The 16,160-nt window shown below is 48.3% G+C and overlaps 1 protein-coding gene across 4 annotated transcripts in view; it reads left to right on the top strand.

Moving 5' to 3' along the window:
- The window catches only part of LOC137357001 (semaphorin-4B-like), a 94,084-nt gene extending 78,157 nt beyond the window's left edge, over positions 1 to 15,927 (top strand). For all 4 annotated transcript variants that reach the window (XM_068022933.1, XM_068022930.1, XM_068022931.1 and 1 more), the window contains 8 exons: positions 2,116 to 2,249; positions 2,859 to 3,028; positions 6,239 to 6,389; positions 8,007 to 8,193; positions 9,099 to 9,214; positions 11,987 to 12,147; positions 12,860 to 12,951; positions 13,879 to 15,927. In XM_068022933.1, the coding sequence (XP_067879034.1) occupies positions 2,116 to 2,249; positions 2,859 to 3,028; positions 6,239 to 6,389; positions 8,007 to 8,193; positions 9,099 to 9,214; positions 11,987 to 12,147; positions 12,860 to 12,951; positions 13,879 to 14,573 (1,706 nt within the window). In that variant the 3' untranslated portion in view covers positions 14,574 to 15,927. The remainder of the gene's footprint in view (positions 1 to 2,115; positions 2,250 to 2,858; positions 3,029 to 6,238; positions 6,390 to 8,006; positions 8,194 to 9,098; positions 9,215 to 11,986; positions 12,148 to 12,859; positions 12,952 to 13,878) is intronic.
- The last annotated feature ends 233 nt before the right edge of the window (positions 15,928 to 16,160 follow it).

Below are 16,160 nucleotides of genomic sequence, written 5' to 3'. Positions count from 1 at the left end.
GAGAATAAGTGACTTCCCACCCTGCCCTGCCTCCCTAGTTTAATTCCACCACCCCCCCCCCACCCCGTCCTGAAGGTTGCTGGGGAGATAGGCACCATCTGACCTCTGCCACCTATTTTATGAGCCTTGGCAGGAGATACTTCCGATGGTTTGCGAGGGTGGGGGATGGTGTTGGCATCACAGCGGAACCCGACCCTGTTCTCACCCGACTCTTGTTACAGCTCAGTTCCATTGTACCAAGTGAACCTTCTCATTCTAAGCTCTGTCCCAAGTCTGCTGCTTCTGAAAAGGATAACGCATTTGCAGATGTTTCCAACCACCGTGCTCACATCTTAATGGTTCTCGGAAATATGTGGTGCATGTCCTTTAATTGGGCTTCTCAGAGTGAATAAACTGACTACTGCCAGTCTTAGTCCAGCAGTTCAGTAGTCATTGTATCGAAAATGACTTGTACTTTCCTGTTCAACAGGGAAGTATAATGCAAACATTGAGAGAGATCAGAAGCACTCATAGCAGAACTTTGGGACAGCTAGCTTAACCCTTTCCACGCAATGTTTCTTACTTAAAAAGTTGTTCATTTATTATTACATCAGGAACGGATTGATTCTGCACCCAGCCCGTGATGATCTATCAACTATGATTCGTGGCAGCACTTGAGGGCCAAATTTACCGACAAAATACCACTGCAGTTAGAGTTGACAACGTGCAGTTAGAGTCTTCGTGTTTGTGTTGGGATAGGCCTCTGCTTCTCTCTAAGTGTCAGCCACGACTCAGAGGATAGCATGTCTCACCTCTGAGCCAGGAGGTTGTGGGTTCAAGTCCCACTCCAGAGACTTGAGTGCAAATTCCAGGCCGACACTCCCAGTGCCAGTACTGAGGGAGAGCCGCACTGTCGGAGGGTGGGTACTGAGGGAGTGCTGCACTGTTGGAGGGTGAGTACTGAGGGAGTGCAGCACTGTTGGAGGGTCAGTACTGAGGGAGTGCAGCGCTGTTGGAGGGTCAGTACTGAGGGAGTGCAGCACTGTCGGAGGGTCAGTACTGAGGGAGTGCAGCACTGTCGGAGGGTCAGTACTGAGGGAGTGCAGCACTGTCGGAGGGTCAGTACTGAGGGAGTGCTGCACTGTCGGAGGGTCAGTACTGAGGGAGTGCTGCACTGTCGGAGGGTCAGTACTGAGGGAGTGCTGCACTGTCGGAGGGTCAGTACTGAGGGAGTGCTGCACTGTCGGAGGGTCAGTACTGAGGGAGTGCTGCACTGTCGGAGGGTCAGTACTGAGGGAGTGCTGCACTGTCGGAGGGTCAGTACTGAGGGAGTGCTGCACTGTCGGAGGGTCAGTACTGAGGGAGTGCTGCACTGTCGGAGGGTCAGTACTGAGGGAGTGCAGCACTGTCGGAGGGTCAGTACTGAGGGAGTGCTGCACTGTCCGAGGGGTCGTCTTTTGGATGAGATATTAAATCGAGTTTCCCGTCGCCACCTCGCAGGTAGACCTCAGCTTCATAAAAGATCCCACAAGCACTATTTTGAAAAAGAGCAGGAGGGAGTTCTCCTCGGTGTCCTGGTCAACATTTTCTCCTCAGCCACGTCTATGGCGTTCCTCACATTACAACAGTGACCACACTTCAAAAAAAACTACTTCATTGGGTGTAAAACACTTTGGGACGTCCTGAGGTCATGAAAGGTGCTATAGAAATGCAAGTCTTTCTCTTAACCTCTCTGACCAGAAAGCCTGTAGTGAATTGTATTTGTGAGGTTTGAATAATGTGTCCAGGACTCCGAGTCTCTTGGCAATGACCCATTGGTGGAGAATTCTTTTCCAAGCCGCTCCTACTCGGCCGTTGTAACTCTGGTGTAACTGGAAATGGATTGGTTTCCAGCGGAACTAACAACAGGAGGGCAGAGCAGCTCTGGGAAAATTTCAGACCATCCTGTCCGAGCTTTGGCCAGGGGGTAGTGATTCGTGATTCCAACCCTCTGGAATGTGGCGCAGTCCCTGGGAGTCAGCACACCAGCGGAGACCTCCCAACTGGGAATGAGCGAATGTTCTCGGGATGGGTTGCATCATAGGGGTGAAATTTCCCACCTCCTGACAGTTACTCCCAACAATCTCTTCCCTTCAGAACCAATATTTGTGGGGTCCACCTTCATCCCGGAGAGCGAGGGCGACAAGGTCTACTTCTTTTTCACCGAAACCAGAAGCACGTCGGACCTGTTGCAGAAGATGAGCCTGTCCATGGTGGCCAGAGTGTGCAAGGTGAGGAGGTTCACAGTGACGACATCGCCTCTGAAAATGGCAGAGCCCACGACCCCTGTGGATAACCTTAAAAAAAACCTTTCATGGAAATGTTTGTGCTCATTAAGGCAAGGGGTGTCAGCACACTGAAAGGTTTATCTGTTCCAGGTATCTGCTGTAAGAGTACATTATCTCTGCATTAACTTAAGACTTATTGAGAGACGGCCCTCCCCAGATTGCCCAGTTAATATGTGTGGTACTGAGCCACCCCTAAATAAAGGACGGCCTCAGGTTCAACTGGTGGCCTGAGCTGACATCAGCTCAGCACAGGGTCAGCTCAACTGTGTTTCCCTCTTACGGTTGAATGCAGTGCTGAGACTCCCTGGCCAGGCTTGCTCAAGGAAGGCTGTGTGGTTGAGGGCTTCCAGTGCTGTGCACCGTATCCCAGTCTTACCGAAAGCTTCTCAGCCCCACAGCTTTCATGACCATGCTATGTAAGAGTTGGAAGAGAGAGCGAGGCAGAGAGCGAGAACGAAGGACTAGGAAAACCAAAGTGGAAAATCATCCAATATAAGGTTTTAAGGCATTTTTAATTCAGCACAAACTAAACAAACTTGGCTTCTTACTCAGAGCGATGTCGGTGGAGAGCGGGTGCTGCAGAAAAGATGGACCACCTTCCTCAAGGCTCAGATGCTGTGTTACCTCCCCGAGGATCAATTCCCGTTCAACATACTTCAGGATGTGTTTGTTTCACAGGATGGGGATGAACCAGTGTTCTACGGAGTCTTTAGCTCGCAGTGGTAGGACAAAAATCAAATCAGTCTTTTTTGTTGGACCCTTTTTCTTTTTGGATGTTGTGTGCTCCGTTGTTGGGTGTGGTAAGTTAAATGCTGGGTGTTGTTGGGGGTGATCTGTTGCTGGGTAGTTGTTAGTGCGTGTTGCGTATTATATGTTAGTTGTTGTATGCTGGCCGTTACGTGTTGCACGTTGGCTCTTGGATTTTGGGTATCTCAAATTATTAGTAACAGCCTGGTGACCGATGACTTGAGAAGCAGTACTTTATAATAACTTCATTCATTGCAGACTTAATTTCCTTTGTAATTTGGTTTTTTTATTTCAGTTATATCTGGCAAGCACTGTGTAATTATTGTAAATGTAGCATTCGTGCTGATCCTGACATGACTTTGTGAGTGTTTAGAAACAAGTCCAACTGTTTCCTAAAGATCAATTTCACCTACTCACCCTCTCAGTTGCACACCAATAACTACATTAACACTGAAAACGAATGGCCATCAAAACTCAACTAACATTCAACACCGAAATAGCCAGCACCCAAAATAGTCCAACAACCAATATCATCCATCACCCAATAATGTCCATCGCCCAATAATATCCATTGCCCAATAACATCCCAAATCCCAATAATAGCACAATGCCCAGTAATCTCCCAACGCCCAGTAACGTCCCAACGCCCAGTAATGTCCCATCGCCTCGTCAAAAAGAAAAAGGAAGCATTCATAAGGGCTGGAAGGCTAGGAACAGCCGAATCCCTTGAGGAATATAAAGACAGTAGGAAGGAACTTAAGCAAGGTGTCAGGAGGGCTAAAAGGGGTCATGAAAAGTCATTGGCAAACAGGATTAAGGAAAATCCCAAGGCTTTTTATACGTATATAAAGAGCAAGAGGGTAACCAGGGAAAGGGTTGGCCCACTCAAGGACAGAGAAGGGAATCTATGTGTGGAGCCAGAGGAAATGGGCGAGGTACTAAATGAGTACTTTGCATCAGTATTCACCAAGGAGAAGGACTTGGTGGATGATCAGCATAGGGAAGGGAGTGTAGATAGTCTCAGTCATCTCATTATCAAAAAGGAGGAGGTGTTTGGTGTCTTGCAAAGCATTAAGGTAGATAAATCCCCAGGGCCTGATGGGATCTACCCCAGAATACTGAGGGAGGCAAGGGAAGAAATTGCCGGGGCCTTGACAGAAATCTTTGCATCCTCATTGGCTACAGGTGAGGTCCCAGAGGACTGGAGAATAGCCAATGTTGTTCCTTTGTTTAAGAAGGGTAGCAATGATAATCCAGGAAATTATAGGCCGGTGAGCCTTACGTCAGTGGTAGGGAAATTATCAGAGAGGATTCTTCGGGACAGGATTTACTCCCATTTGGAAACAAATGGACTTATTAACGAGAGGCAGCATGGTTTTGTGAAGGGGAGGTCGTGTCTCACTAATTTGATTGAGTTTTTTGAGTAAGTGACAAAGATGATTGATGAAGGAAGGGCAGTGGATGTTATCTATATGGACTTCAGTAAAGCCTTTGACAAGGTCCCTCATGGCAGACTGATACAAAAGATGAAGTCACAAGGGATCAGAGGGGATCTGGCAAGATGGATACAGAACTGGCTCATTCATAGAAGACAGAGGGTAGCAGTGGAAGGGTGCTTTTCTGAATGGAGGGATGTGACTAGTGGTGTTCCGCAGGGATCAGTGCTGGGACATTTGCTGTTTGTAGTATATATAAATGATTTGGAGGAAAATGTAGCTGGTCTGATTAGTAAGTTTGCGGACGACACAAAGGTTGGTGGAGTTGCGGATAATGATGAGGATTGTCAGAGGATACAGCAGGATATAGATCGGTTGGAGACTTGGGCGGAGAAATGGCAGATGGAGTTTAATTCGGACAAATGTGAGGTAATGCATTTTGGAAGGTCTAATGCAGGTGGGAAGTATACAGTAAATGGCAGAACCCTTAGGAGTATTGACAGGCAGAGAGATCTGGGCGTACAGGTCCACAGGTCACTGAAAGTGGCAACGCAGGTGGATAAGGTAGTCAAGAAGGCATACGGCATGCTTGCCTTCATCGGTCGGGGCATAGAGTATAAAAATAGGCAAGTCATGCTGCAGCTGTACAGAACTTTAGTTAGGCCACACTTAGAATATTGCGTACCAGAAGGACGTGGAGGCTTTGGAGAGGGTACAGAAGAGGTTTACCAGGACGTTGCCTGGTCTGGAGGGCATTAGCTATGAGGAGAGGTTGGATAAACTCAGATTGTTTTCACTGGAACGACGGAGGTGGAGGGGCGACATGATAGAGGTTTATAAAGTTATGAGCGGCATGGACAGAGTGGATAGTCAGAAGCTTTTTCCCAGGGTGGAAGAGTCAGTTACTAGGGGACATAGGTTTAAGGTGAGAGGGGCAAAATTTAGAGGGGATGTGCGAGGCAAGTTCTTTACACAGAGGGTGGTGAGTGCCTGGAACTTCTTGCCGTGGGAGGTGGTGGAAGCAGGTACGAAAGAGACGTTTAAGAGGCATCTTGACAAATACATGAATAGGATGGGAATAGAGGGATACGGACCCCGGAAGTGCAGAAGGTGTTAGTTTAGGCAGGCATCAAGATCGGCGCAGGCTTGGAGGGCCGAATGGCATGTTCCTGTGCTGTACTGTTCTTTGTTCACCCAATAATATCCATCACCCAATAATGTCCAACGCCCAATAATATTCATTGCCCAATAACATCCCAAATCCCAATAATATCCATCAAATACATCCAACATCCTATGCCATCTGACTCCCAATAATATCCCATCTCCCAATAACTTCCAATGCCCATTAATATCCATCAACTACCATCTGACACCCAATAATATCTAACAGCTTCCACAACTTAACAGCTTCAACCACCCAACATCCAACAACCATTGACTCCCAACATTCAACTCAAACACCATCTAACACCCAATATTTATCAAAGTGCACACAAGAAAACTCTTCACAAGACAGTGGAATAAGGAGAATTTGACCCATGTCTTGAAGTAGGGAAAAATGTGGCAAAGCAGAAGGGATAGGAAAAGAATTTCAGGGTAAGGAACACAACTGACTGTCTCCATTTATACTGTTTGCTTCGATATCTTTCCCTGGCAACGGAGTCCACTACTCAATTACCCATTGGGTGAAAACTTGTTCCCAGTTTTCATTCTTTAATGTTATCCATCCCAATCCTCACTTTCTAGGTACCGGGGTGGTTCTAACAGCTCTGCAGTCTGTGCCTTTACTTTACGCGATGTTCAAGAGGTGTTCAGCGGACAGTACAAGCAACTGAACAGAGAGACGCTGAGCTGGTCAACATATTCTCGCAGCAAGTTGGAGCATAGGCCTGGGGCTGTGAGTTACGTTTTACTGCAATAAAAGGACTCATCCTTTCAAATAAATAATGAGGCATCGACCTGCAAATTGGAATTACAATATTTTGTGTGCATATTTCAGATTTAATTGGTCCTGCTGTGGCCTTGCTCCCACTAACTTTGAGACTATATTACTTCAGAAAGACAGGGCTGGGAGGTTACACGATGCAATGTAATTACATTGCTGCTGAGACACTGCAATGTTTAACCTAATTTGTCACCTTAGCTTCACTGATTTCAACTGATAATAATGAGGAAGTTCTGAGATCAATGAGAGGCGATTTCCTGTTGGGCTGGGGATTTTTATACGTGAGCAGAGCTTATTATCTCTAGGCTCCAAGACCAGACAGTGCCAACATGAAATGACTGAATTTCTGTCTCTCTATTAATATATATTTGCTACCTTATGCCTGGAGTATGGCAGACTCAATGCCTTTGTACATAGAAGTGGAAATTGGTATGCCTTGCACCCATTTCTCAGATGTAAAACTGGAGCAAGTCATACCAGTTCAGTGGTGGGACGGCCTGTGCAGTCATTTGACCTGCTGCTGGGCTTTGGGCGTCATTGGAGGTGGCCCAATATGGGTGTTAGGCCACGTGAATATGTTAACTAGGGGCCAGGAGTGCTAACTCTCCCCAGAGGCACAGTCCTGCCGTTCACCATGCCTGCCCCTGCCAGCAGTCATTGCTCCATCCCCTTCCCATGAATGGTCTAGGGCCCTCTCCGTTCAAGGGCGTGCTGCCTTCACCATGCCAAGACTGTTGCAACAATGGGCCTGCAACCACATTGGGCAGCGAGGGGCAGCAGCTGCTGCTATGTTTGGCCTTGATGGTCGTTGAAAAGGGAGGGAAGAACCACCCAAGGTTCCTGCATCTGATCACTGCAAAGTGACCGCTGCTGGGCAGTGAGGGCGTGTGTGGTGATGGTCTGCGATGCTCTGGTAGTTGTTTAGCCTGCCAGCACTCAGTATCCCAGCTCACAGGTGAAGGATGGCCACTTGGGTGTGGCATAGGAGAAAACCTTAGGGAAAATTGGGATGAACCACTCCCAGGACAGGTACAGCACGGGGTTAGATACAGAGTAAAGCTCCCTCTACACTGTCCCCATCAAACACTCGCAGAACAGGTACAGCACGGGGGTTAGATACAGAGTAAAGCTCCCTCTACACTGTCCTCATCAAACACTCCCAGGACAGGTACAGCACGGGGGTTAGATACAGAGTAAAGCTCCCTCTACACTGTCCTCATCAAACACTCTCAGAACAGGTACAGCACGGGGGTTAGATACAGAGTAAAGCTCCCTCTACACTGTCCTCATCAAACACTCCCAGGACAGGTACAGCACGGGGGTTAGATACAGAGTAAAGCTCCCTCTACACTGTCCTCATCAAACACTCCCAGGACAGGTACAGCACGGGGTTAGATACACAGTAAAGCTCCCTCTACACTGTCCCCATCAAACACTCCCAGGACAGGTACAGCACGGGGTTAGATACAGTGGGGAAGGTATTCTGCTTCAATTCTTCTCACCTGTCTGTCGGTCTGTGTTGGCTGTTTGTGCGTCCTCACCTCATGCTTGTGTCCATGATTTCCTCAGTGTAACATAGAACCCTCGATGGATTCGACGCTCAGCCTCGTCAAAGACCTTTTTCTGATGGATGGAGTAGTGCATCCCATTGGACACCGACCACTGTTGAAGATGAATGAGAAGTACGTGAAGATTGCGGTGGACAATGTACGGTCACTCAAGGCTGTGATGTACAGAGTGATGTTCCTCATCACAGGTAGGGACATGTCCCTGAGACACTGGAAAAAATAATCAGCTGTTTTGTTTATTTCTCTTGTGCTCATCGAGGTCACATGTTAGTGCCAAGGAATATCAGAAATCTACACTGCAAGCACAGGTACAGCACGGGGTTAGATACAGAGTAAAGCTCCCTCTACACTGTCCCAAAAAAAAAAAATGGGGTTAGATACAGAGTAAAAAAAAAAGAAAAAAAAAAACGGGGTTAGATACAGAGTAAAGCTCCCTCTATACTGTCCCCATCAAACACTCCCAGGACAGGGACAGCACGGGGTTAGATGCAGAGTAAAGCTCCCTCTACACTGTCCCCATCAAACACTCCCAGGACAGGTACAGCACGGGGTTACATACAGGGTAAAGCTCCCTCTACACTGTCCCCATCAAACACTCCCAGGACAGGGACAGTACGGGGTTAGATATGGAGTAAAGCTCCCTCTACACTGTCCCCATCAAACACTCCCAGGACAGGGACAGCACGGGGTTAAATACAGAGTAAAGCTCCCTCTCCACTGTCCCCATCAAACACTCCCAGGACAGGGACAGCACGGGGTTAAATACAGAGTAAAGCTCCCTCTACACTGTCCCCATCAAACACTCCCAGGACAGGGACAGCACGGGGTTAAATACAGAGTAAAGCTCCCTCTACACTGTCCCCATCAAACACTCCCAGGACAGGTACAGTGTGGGGTTTGATAAAGAGTAATCTCCCTCTACACTGTGTGTCTGTCTTAAACACGTCTGACAGTCATTCTGCATAGGTACTTGCAGCTGGTGATGCCCATGGGTCAATTGAGTAAACAAGATGCAGGCATGTGAACCAAAAAAAAAGGAAAGTAAATGTGCTAAACACTGTGCCTATATGACTTTGTTATCTTTCTTCACCAGACCATGGTTTCTTGCACAAGGCCCTGCATGTGAATGGAACCTCTTACATCATCGAAGAGCTCCAACTGTTTGCAACCCCACAGCTTGTGTACAGCCTCAAAATCTCTCCTGAAAAGGTCAGCACTCCAACTTCCAGTTCCCGTTTCTCTCTGTCTCCCTCAACTTGTGGGCAGTGAACTGTGTGATAGGTCGAGTCATAGCCATTTGCGAAGTCAGGACGCGACAGCTCACCTCCCCCACCCCGGGCTGGGGAAGACAGATGTCAGCCAGGGATCCCTGCTCCTGATCCTTATCCAGTGACCCTTGCTGGCAAGTGAGTGCGTGCGTGTGGGTGACAGGTTGGGTTTGATAATGATAGTTACAGCTGTCCAGTAGATCGCAGGTGCTCAATATCTGCGATCGCACTTGAAGTCTGGACTGAGATCGTGCAAAGCTCATTAACGGTGCAGAGAAGCAAAGACCTGTATATCCATAACCCCTTTCACAACCTCACACTAAAACCCTTCACAGCCAATGAAATGCTTTTTGAAGTGTAGTCACTGTTGTAATGTAGCAAACATGGTAGCCAATTTGCACACAGCATGATCTCAGAATTAGGTAATGCCCAGGCCGTCTGTTTGAGGTAACATAAAAGCAAAATACTGCAGCTGCTGGAAATCTGAAAGGAAAACAGAAAGTGCTGGAAATACTCAGCAGGTCTGGCAGCATCTGTAGAGAGAGAAGCAGAGTTAACGTTTCAGGTCTGTGACCTTTCATCAGAACTGGCATAGGTTAGTAAAGGATTAGGTTTTAAGCAAGTGAAGGAGGAGGGGAGTGGGGGAGAGAACAAAGGGGAAGGTGTGTGATCGGGCAGAGAGCAGGAGAAATTAACTGACGAGGAGGTCATGGGGCCAAGGCAAAGAGCGTGTTAGTGGTCGTGGTGAAAGACAAAGCATTAGTGCTGAGAGAGTGTTAATGGCAGAATAATGAGCAGCTCTCTCCAAATGAAAAAACAGGTACATGGTAAAAAATAAAATCAAAGAAAGAAAGCGAGATATATATATATAAAAAAGGCCAGTCATGCTCTGAAATTGTTGAACTCAATGTTCAGTCCACGAGGCTGTAGAGTGCTTACTCGGAAAATCAGGTGCTGCTCCTCGAGATTGCGTTGATGTTCACTGGAACACTAGAGCAAGCAATCTGGCCAAGGACTGGTATGTGGCATGAGAGCAGGAGGGAGTGTTGACATGGCAAGCAACCGGAAACTCCGGTTGCTGTTTTAGGTGTTATTTAAGGGATGAATATTGGACCTTAAAGCATGGATGAGAACTCGCACCCCCCTGCTCTTCTGTGAATAGTGGCCGTGGGATCACTTACACCCACCTGAGTGGGCCTCAGTTTAACATCTCATCTGAAAGAGGCACTTCCAACAGTGCCGCACTCCCTCAGAACGGCACTGGGAGAGTCGGCCTAGATTTTGTGCTCAAATCTCTGGGGAAGGGACTTGAACCCTCACTCTTCTGACTCGGAGGCGAGAGAGAGAGCTACCCACTGATCCACAGCTGACAGAGGGTGGTTACCAGCGGACTGTTGCCAGGGGAAGCCCAAGGACCTGATGTGGTTGCTGCTGCGTTGTTGCATATGTGTCCAGGATGGTCATTTCTCAATGCAGACATCAAGGATGTGGGTGAGCTGGACTTGGGTTCAATTCTTCTTTTTTAAAATAACAGACCCTCCTGGGGATAAAATAGGAGAGAATGGGATGGATTTGTGAAGCCAGTTTCACCCCGGAGAAATGTTAAACAGGCTACCGATTCACTATCGGATATTTCACTCTGCCACACAGAGTCAAGATCTGCCTCAAAGTGATTTCTCACTTCCTCTTTCCCTGCTTCCGATCTTGCTGGATTTTTATCAGTGTGAAGGCGTGGGATACAGCCAAGCTGCTGGAAGATTTAGGGCATTGCCTGCTACCGATTGCCCTCGCAGGCCCACTGCACTGCCCTGGCACTGTATCTGTACATTTGACCATCAACACTAAACTTCTTAAACACACATCATCCTTAATCCCTTGATGGAACTTCACCCTCCACATGCCGTACCCATCCTGGGAGCACTCGATGGGACAGTGTAACTGTACTCTGCATCTAACCTGTTTTTTTTTTTTTTCCCTCTGGGTGTGTTTGATGGGAGCTTTACTCTGTATCTAACCCCCGTTTTTTTCTTTCTTTTTTTTTTCTTCCAGTGCTGTACCTGTCCTGGGAGTGTTTGATGGGGACAGTGTAGAGGGAGCTTTACTCTGTATCTAACCCCGTGCTGTACCTGTCCTGGGAGTGTTTGATGGGGACAGTGTAGAGGGAGCTTTACTCTGTATCTAACCCTGTACTGTACCTGTCCTGGGAGTGTTTGATGGGGACAGTGTAGAGGGAGCTTTACTCTGTATCTAACCCCCGTGCTGTACCTGTCCTGGGAGTGTTTGATGGAGACAGTGTAGAGGGAGCTTTACTCTGTATCTAACCCTGTACTGTACCTGTCCTGGGAGTGTTTGATGGGGACAGTGTCGAGGGGGCTTTACTCTGTATCTAACCCTGTACTGTACCTGTCCTGGGAGTGTTTGATGGGGACAGTGTAGAGGGAGCTTTACTCTGTATCTAACCCTGTACTGTACCTGTCCTGGGAGTGTTTGATGGGGACAGTGTCGAGGGGGCTTTACTCTGTATGTAACTTGTGGTGCAGATTGACATGATCTTGTAACATCTGCAGTTGAAGGAACAGTTGTGAAAGCAGGATGCACCTTCTTCGGGATAGGGACTGTGGTGTAGGATTAACAAGTTGAGTTTTGGTGCAGGATCCCTATTGGTAATACTCACTCCAAAAGATTGTGACCAACACTCTGTGCTTTATTATAGAGGGCTCTTTATATCGGATCATCGACAGGAGTTCTGCAGGTGCCTGTCTCTAACTGTACTGCTTACCAGAGCTGTGGGGAGTGTGTGTTATCCAGAGACCCGTACTGCGCCTGGCACAAAAGGGACCAGGCCTGCAAGGAGATGACACACCAACCAAATGTGTGAGTATACCACAGGCGCTAGGTAGCAGCATTGACATCCGACCACGTATTGCCACCCAATTTGTCTCTGGCCCAACCTTTTGCAGGTCAAGGCTGGTGCAGAATGGTGCTGGCTGTGTGTCTGAGGCTGGAACTGGGCCCAGTGTCTCTGTGTCACCAAGCCTGGGACTGGGCTGTGCTGTGGCTCCAACCTGGACCTCTGTGAGTGAAAGGTGTCACAGAGGCCAAGCCAGGAATAATAGTATTCGTCACTCTATCCCCCGGGCTTAACCCTCTCAGCTGTCACTCTTGGTCATATCTTTGTGTCTTTCTTTCTTGACTGTCCCAGTCTTTTCCTCTCTCAGAGTTACTGTCGGCCATTGTCTCTCTGTTCCTTTTGTCTTTCACTCTCCCTGTCTATCTCCAACTTTGTCTTGTCCCTTACTCGGTCTCTCTCTCTCTCTCTCTCTCTCGCTCTCTCTCTCTCGCTCTCTCTCTCGCTCTCTCTCTCTCGCTCTCTCTCTCTCGCGCTCTCTCTCTCGCGCTCTCTCTCTCGCGCTCTCTCTCGCTCTGTCTCTCTGTCTCTGTGCCTGAGTGGATACAGCAGCGTGTCTCTCTTTCTTGCTATCTCTGTCCCCACTGCCACCCCTATCCCTCTCTTCATTAACACCTTGTGGGCGAATATTTAAGACACACTCCACCTGAAATCAGTTCTTCCTTTTTGAATGCACAGATGGATTCAGGATATTGAGAACGCAGACGCAGCCTCTGTCTGCTCACCCCCACTAAGGCCGAGGGCATATGTGCCAAAGGGAAACGTTAAAGGTTTGTTCAACTACTAATTTGAGTTCAAGAGACAGTGAAGGCTGAGTGTGTATATATCTGTGGCGGTGGGGGGTTGTGGTGCGGTGATGGGGGGGGGTATACTGAGACCTAGAAGATTCAAGGTTCCATCCATGTTTGGGGCTGATCTACTGAACCACAATTAGCTCTGCTGTCCCTGGGTTAGAGACAGGGATATCAGCAATTCGTCCCTTTCCTCATCACTGCACACTCACTATCCCTAGCCCTGCCAAATGGTACCGGGACTCTGAGAGTTAAGTTGCGAGGAGAGATTACAGAAAACTAGGATTGTATTCCCTGGAATTTAGAAGATTAAGGGGTGATTTGATCAAAGTTTTCAGGATATTAAGGGGAACTGATAGGGTAAGAGACAAAGAAACTATTTGTGCTGGTTGGGGAGTCTCGGACTAGGGGGCAGAGTCTAAAAATTAGAGCCAGACCTTTCAGGAATGAAAGTAGAAAACACTTGTACATACAAAGGGTGGGAGAAGTTTGGAACTCTCTTCCATAAGTGGCAATTAATGCTGGATCAATTGTTAATTTTAAATCTGAGATTGATTGATTTTTATTAACCAATGGTGTTAAGGGATGTGGGACAAAGGTGGTTATGTGGAGTTTGGTCGCAGATCAGCCATGATATTATTGAACAGCAGAACAGACCTGAGGGGTTGAATGGCCTCCTCTTGTTGCTCGGTTCGTTTCATACATGGACGCTAGAGAAACGTTCTGTCGGGTGTGCAGTGCCTGAGGTACCTGTAGCTCAGCGGGAGTCAGAGGAGAGGAGGGGACAGGTGAATGAAAAGATAAGATAATGAACTGCGACCAGTAGTTACAGGTGTGCACTTTGACGTGTGGGCAGTTTGCAGTTTATTTTGCCCTTTTGCATTCACCTGTTTACTTATCTTACAGGTTCTGGATTTCCTCTTGAGAAGGCTGTCCGTGCACACTCCTTTGTCAGCCTGCCCTGCAAAGCCAGCTCAAACCTGGCACAAAAGAGCTGGACGCACAATGGAGGAGAGGTGCCGATGTCAGAGTTGATGAGCCAGCCCGCCGGCCTCGGTTTTTTCGCCACTACCAGGCGCCAGGGCTTGTGGCAGTGCTGGGCCACAGAAAACCACTTCAGGACATTGCTGGTGAGCTATTCGCTTCAGATTATTGGCGGTTCTGTGGAAGAGCCCATCTCAAAAAAGGAGTCCACCGTTTCGTTGGCAGCTAACGGGGGTCCGCAGTCTCACATGGATGCGGTGAAGACTTACTGGAGCGAGCTGGTGGTGGTGAGCGTCTTCCTTGCATTGTTTGTGGTAGTGGTGGTCCTTTTCGCTGTGTATCGTTACTCTGAGGGGCTGAGATCAAGGGGGAAAGTTCAAGAGGGCGGTTCACCTGAGCCAGAGAGCGTTGTGGTCAGTGGGAGCGACCTGGAGACCCTACCCTTGAATTGTAAAGGCCCCGTCGGCAATGGAAGTTACCAGAACCCGCAGATGAAAGAGCTTGGCGCCAGCAAAGAGCGGGAGGACCACATGGAGGTCATGGCTGAGCCTGCGGCCAGCTTGGAGTCCCTCAAAGGCCCCCCACAACCCAGTGCTCCGACCCAAGTGGACATCTAGGAGAGCTTGACGCAAGTTACTGAACTGTGCGCTTGCGAGGAGGAGGAGGAGGAGAAGGAGAGTGTTGCCACACACTTGATGCAATGAGGAACGAATGTGGGGTCATGAGGGAGTACAACTCTGTTTCTCCCAGTAATCGCCAGTCCAGGGACCATACCTGTACCCTTCCGCCGTTTTCATTTCTGTCTTTGTAGATTTCACGCGCCGTGTTTTGTACTGAATGTCATCGTCATATGGATAATTTTGGGTCTTTTTTTTTTGCTAATGATCCTCTCACTCAGGGACCTGCACTTCAGGAGTTTTACGCTCTGCGTCTTTTATAAATTATTATTATTCAGTTTCTGGAGCCCGCCTCCAGCCCGGCTCTTCCGAAAGCTTTGGCTCGGATTGGTGATCAAGGAGTGCAAAAGCTGGGGCGCCCTTGCTATCCCATGATGGACGGGGAGGGACGTCAGGTGGGTACTTCCGAGTAGGGAGGGGAAAGGAGCACATGATCCATGCCAAATTAAGTCGAGAACATGTGCCTCGTCTTGCCCCCGCCTTCCACATGAGGGGCCGAATGGCCTACTCCTGCTCTGGTTTCTTATGAGGTACCGATGCAAGTGGCAGGTGGGCACAGCCAGAATCTTCCTTTGCTCCATGGATTAACTATGAGAGTTAAGAGAAGATGTCAAAGTAGATCAAACAATCGGTGAATTCTGGAGAAAACCAACAGTCTTGGGAGGACGATGTGGCCTGAAGCAGCTGAAGGACAGCACGGATTACGGGCAGGAATTGGGAGAAGGTTACGGGAAGGGGCTGCAGGCCCGATCTAGTGGGGGTAAGTTCGGAATGCAGCGGGGTTGGTGTGTGGTGCTGCTGATGGCTGAGGTGGGGGGTGCAGGCATGGGGTAAATTAACAATAGGATCCGGAGAGTGTGCGGGCCAGTTGGCTGAAGTGGAGGGAGGGGTCAGGCCTAATCAGCCCTCACGTAGAAAGGGCAGAGGCTGCGATGGAGGACAAGACTGGAGGAGTCTATGAAGCAAGGACACGGAGGGATCATAGACAAGAAATCAACGTGCTGGAGCAAGGCCTCCCAGGCAGCAGAGTGTTGACAATATAAAAACGGTAGTCGCCATTCTATTACATTTACCCAGATAGGAGAGCAGGAGGAGTGGCTCTGGGTGGGGCTCTGTGTCGGGACAGACTCCTCTCTCGGTGTCTTTTTGTATGTTTAAACTTGTGATTCTGCGGGATAATACCCTAATACTTTTTGTAAACGTAACGAGACTTTATCTGTAATAGTTTCTAATGCAGCGTGATCAGAGGAGTGTTTCTACCAAAATAGCATTGCATTAAAATCCTCTGAGTATCTTCAGTGTCTGTACCAATAGTCAATGTCAGGCCAGTATTTATCCTTCAGTCAATTTCACTAAAAAGCAGATGATTTTGGTCATTTATCACATTGCTGTTTATGTGAGCTTGCTGTGCGCAAACTGGTTGCCACCTTTCCTACCTTACAGCGACTTCACTTCAAAAAGCACTTGATCAGCCGCGAAGCACTTTGGGATGTGCTCTCTTGCCTAGGTTTGTAATCTGTTTTCTCG

Source organism: Heterodontus francisci, chromosome 46 (genome assembly GCF_036365525.1).
Source record: "Heterodontus francisci isolate sHetFra1 chromosome 46, sHetFra1.hap1, whole genome shotgun sequence".
Lineage (NCBI taxonomy): Eukaryota > Metazoa > Chordata > Chondrichthyes > Heterodontiformes > Heterodontidae > Heterodontus > Heterodontus francisci.
Note: the sequence above shows the minus strand (reverse complement) of the source record. Positions and strands in the feature narration are given on the sequence as shown.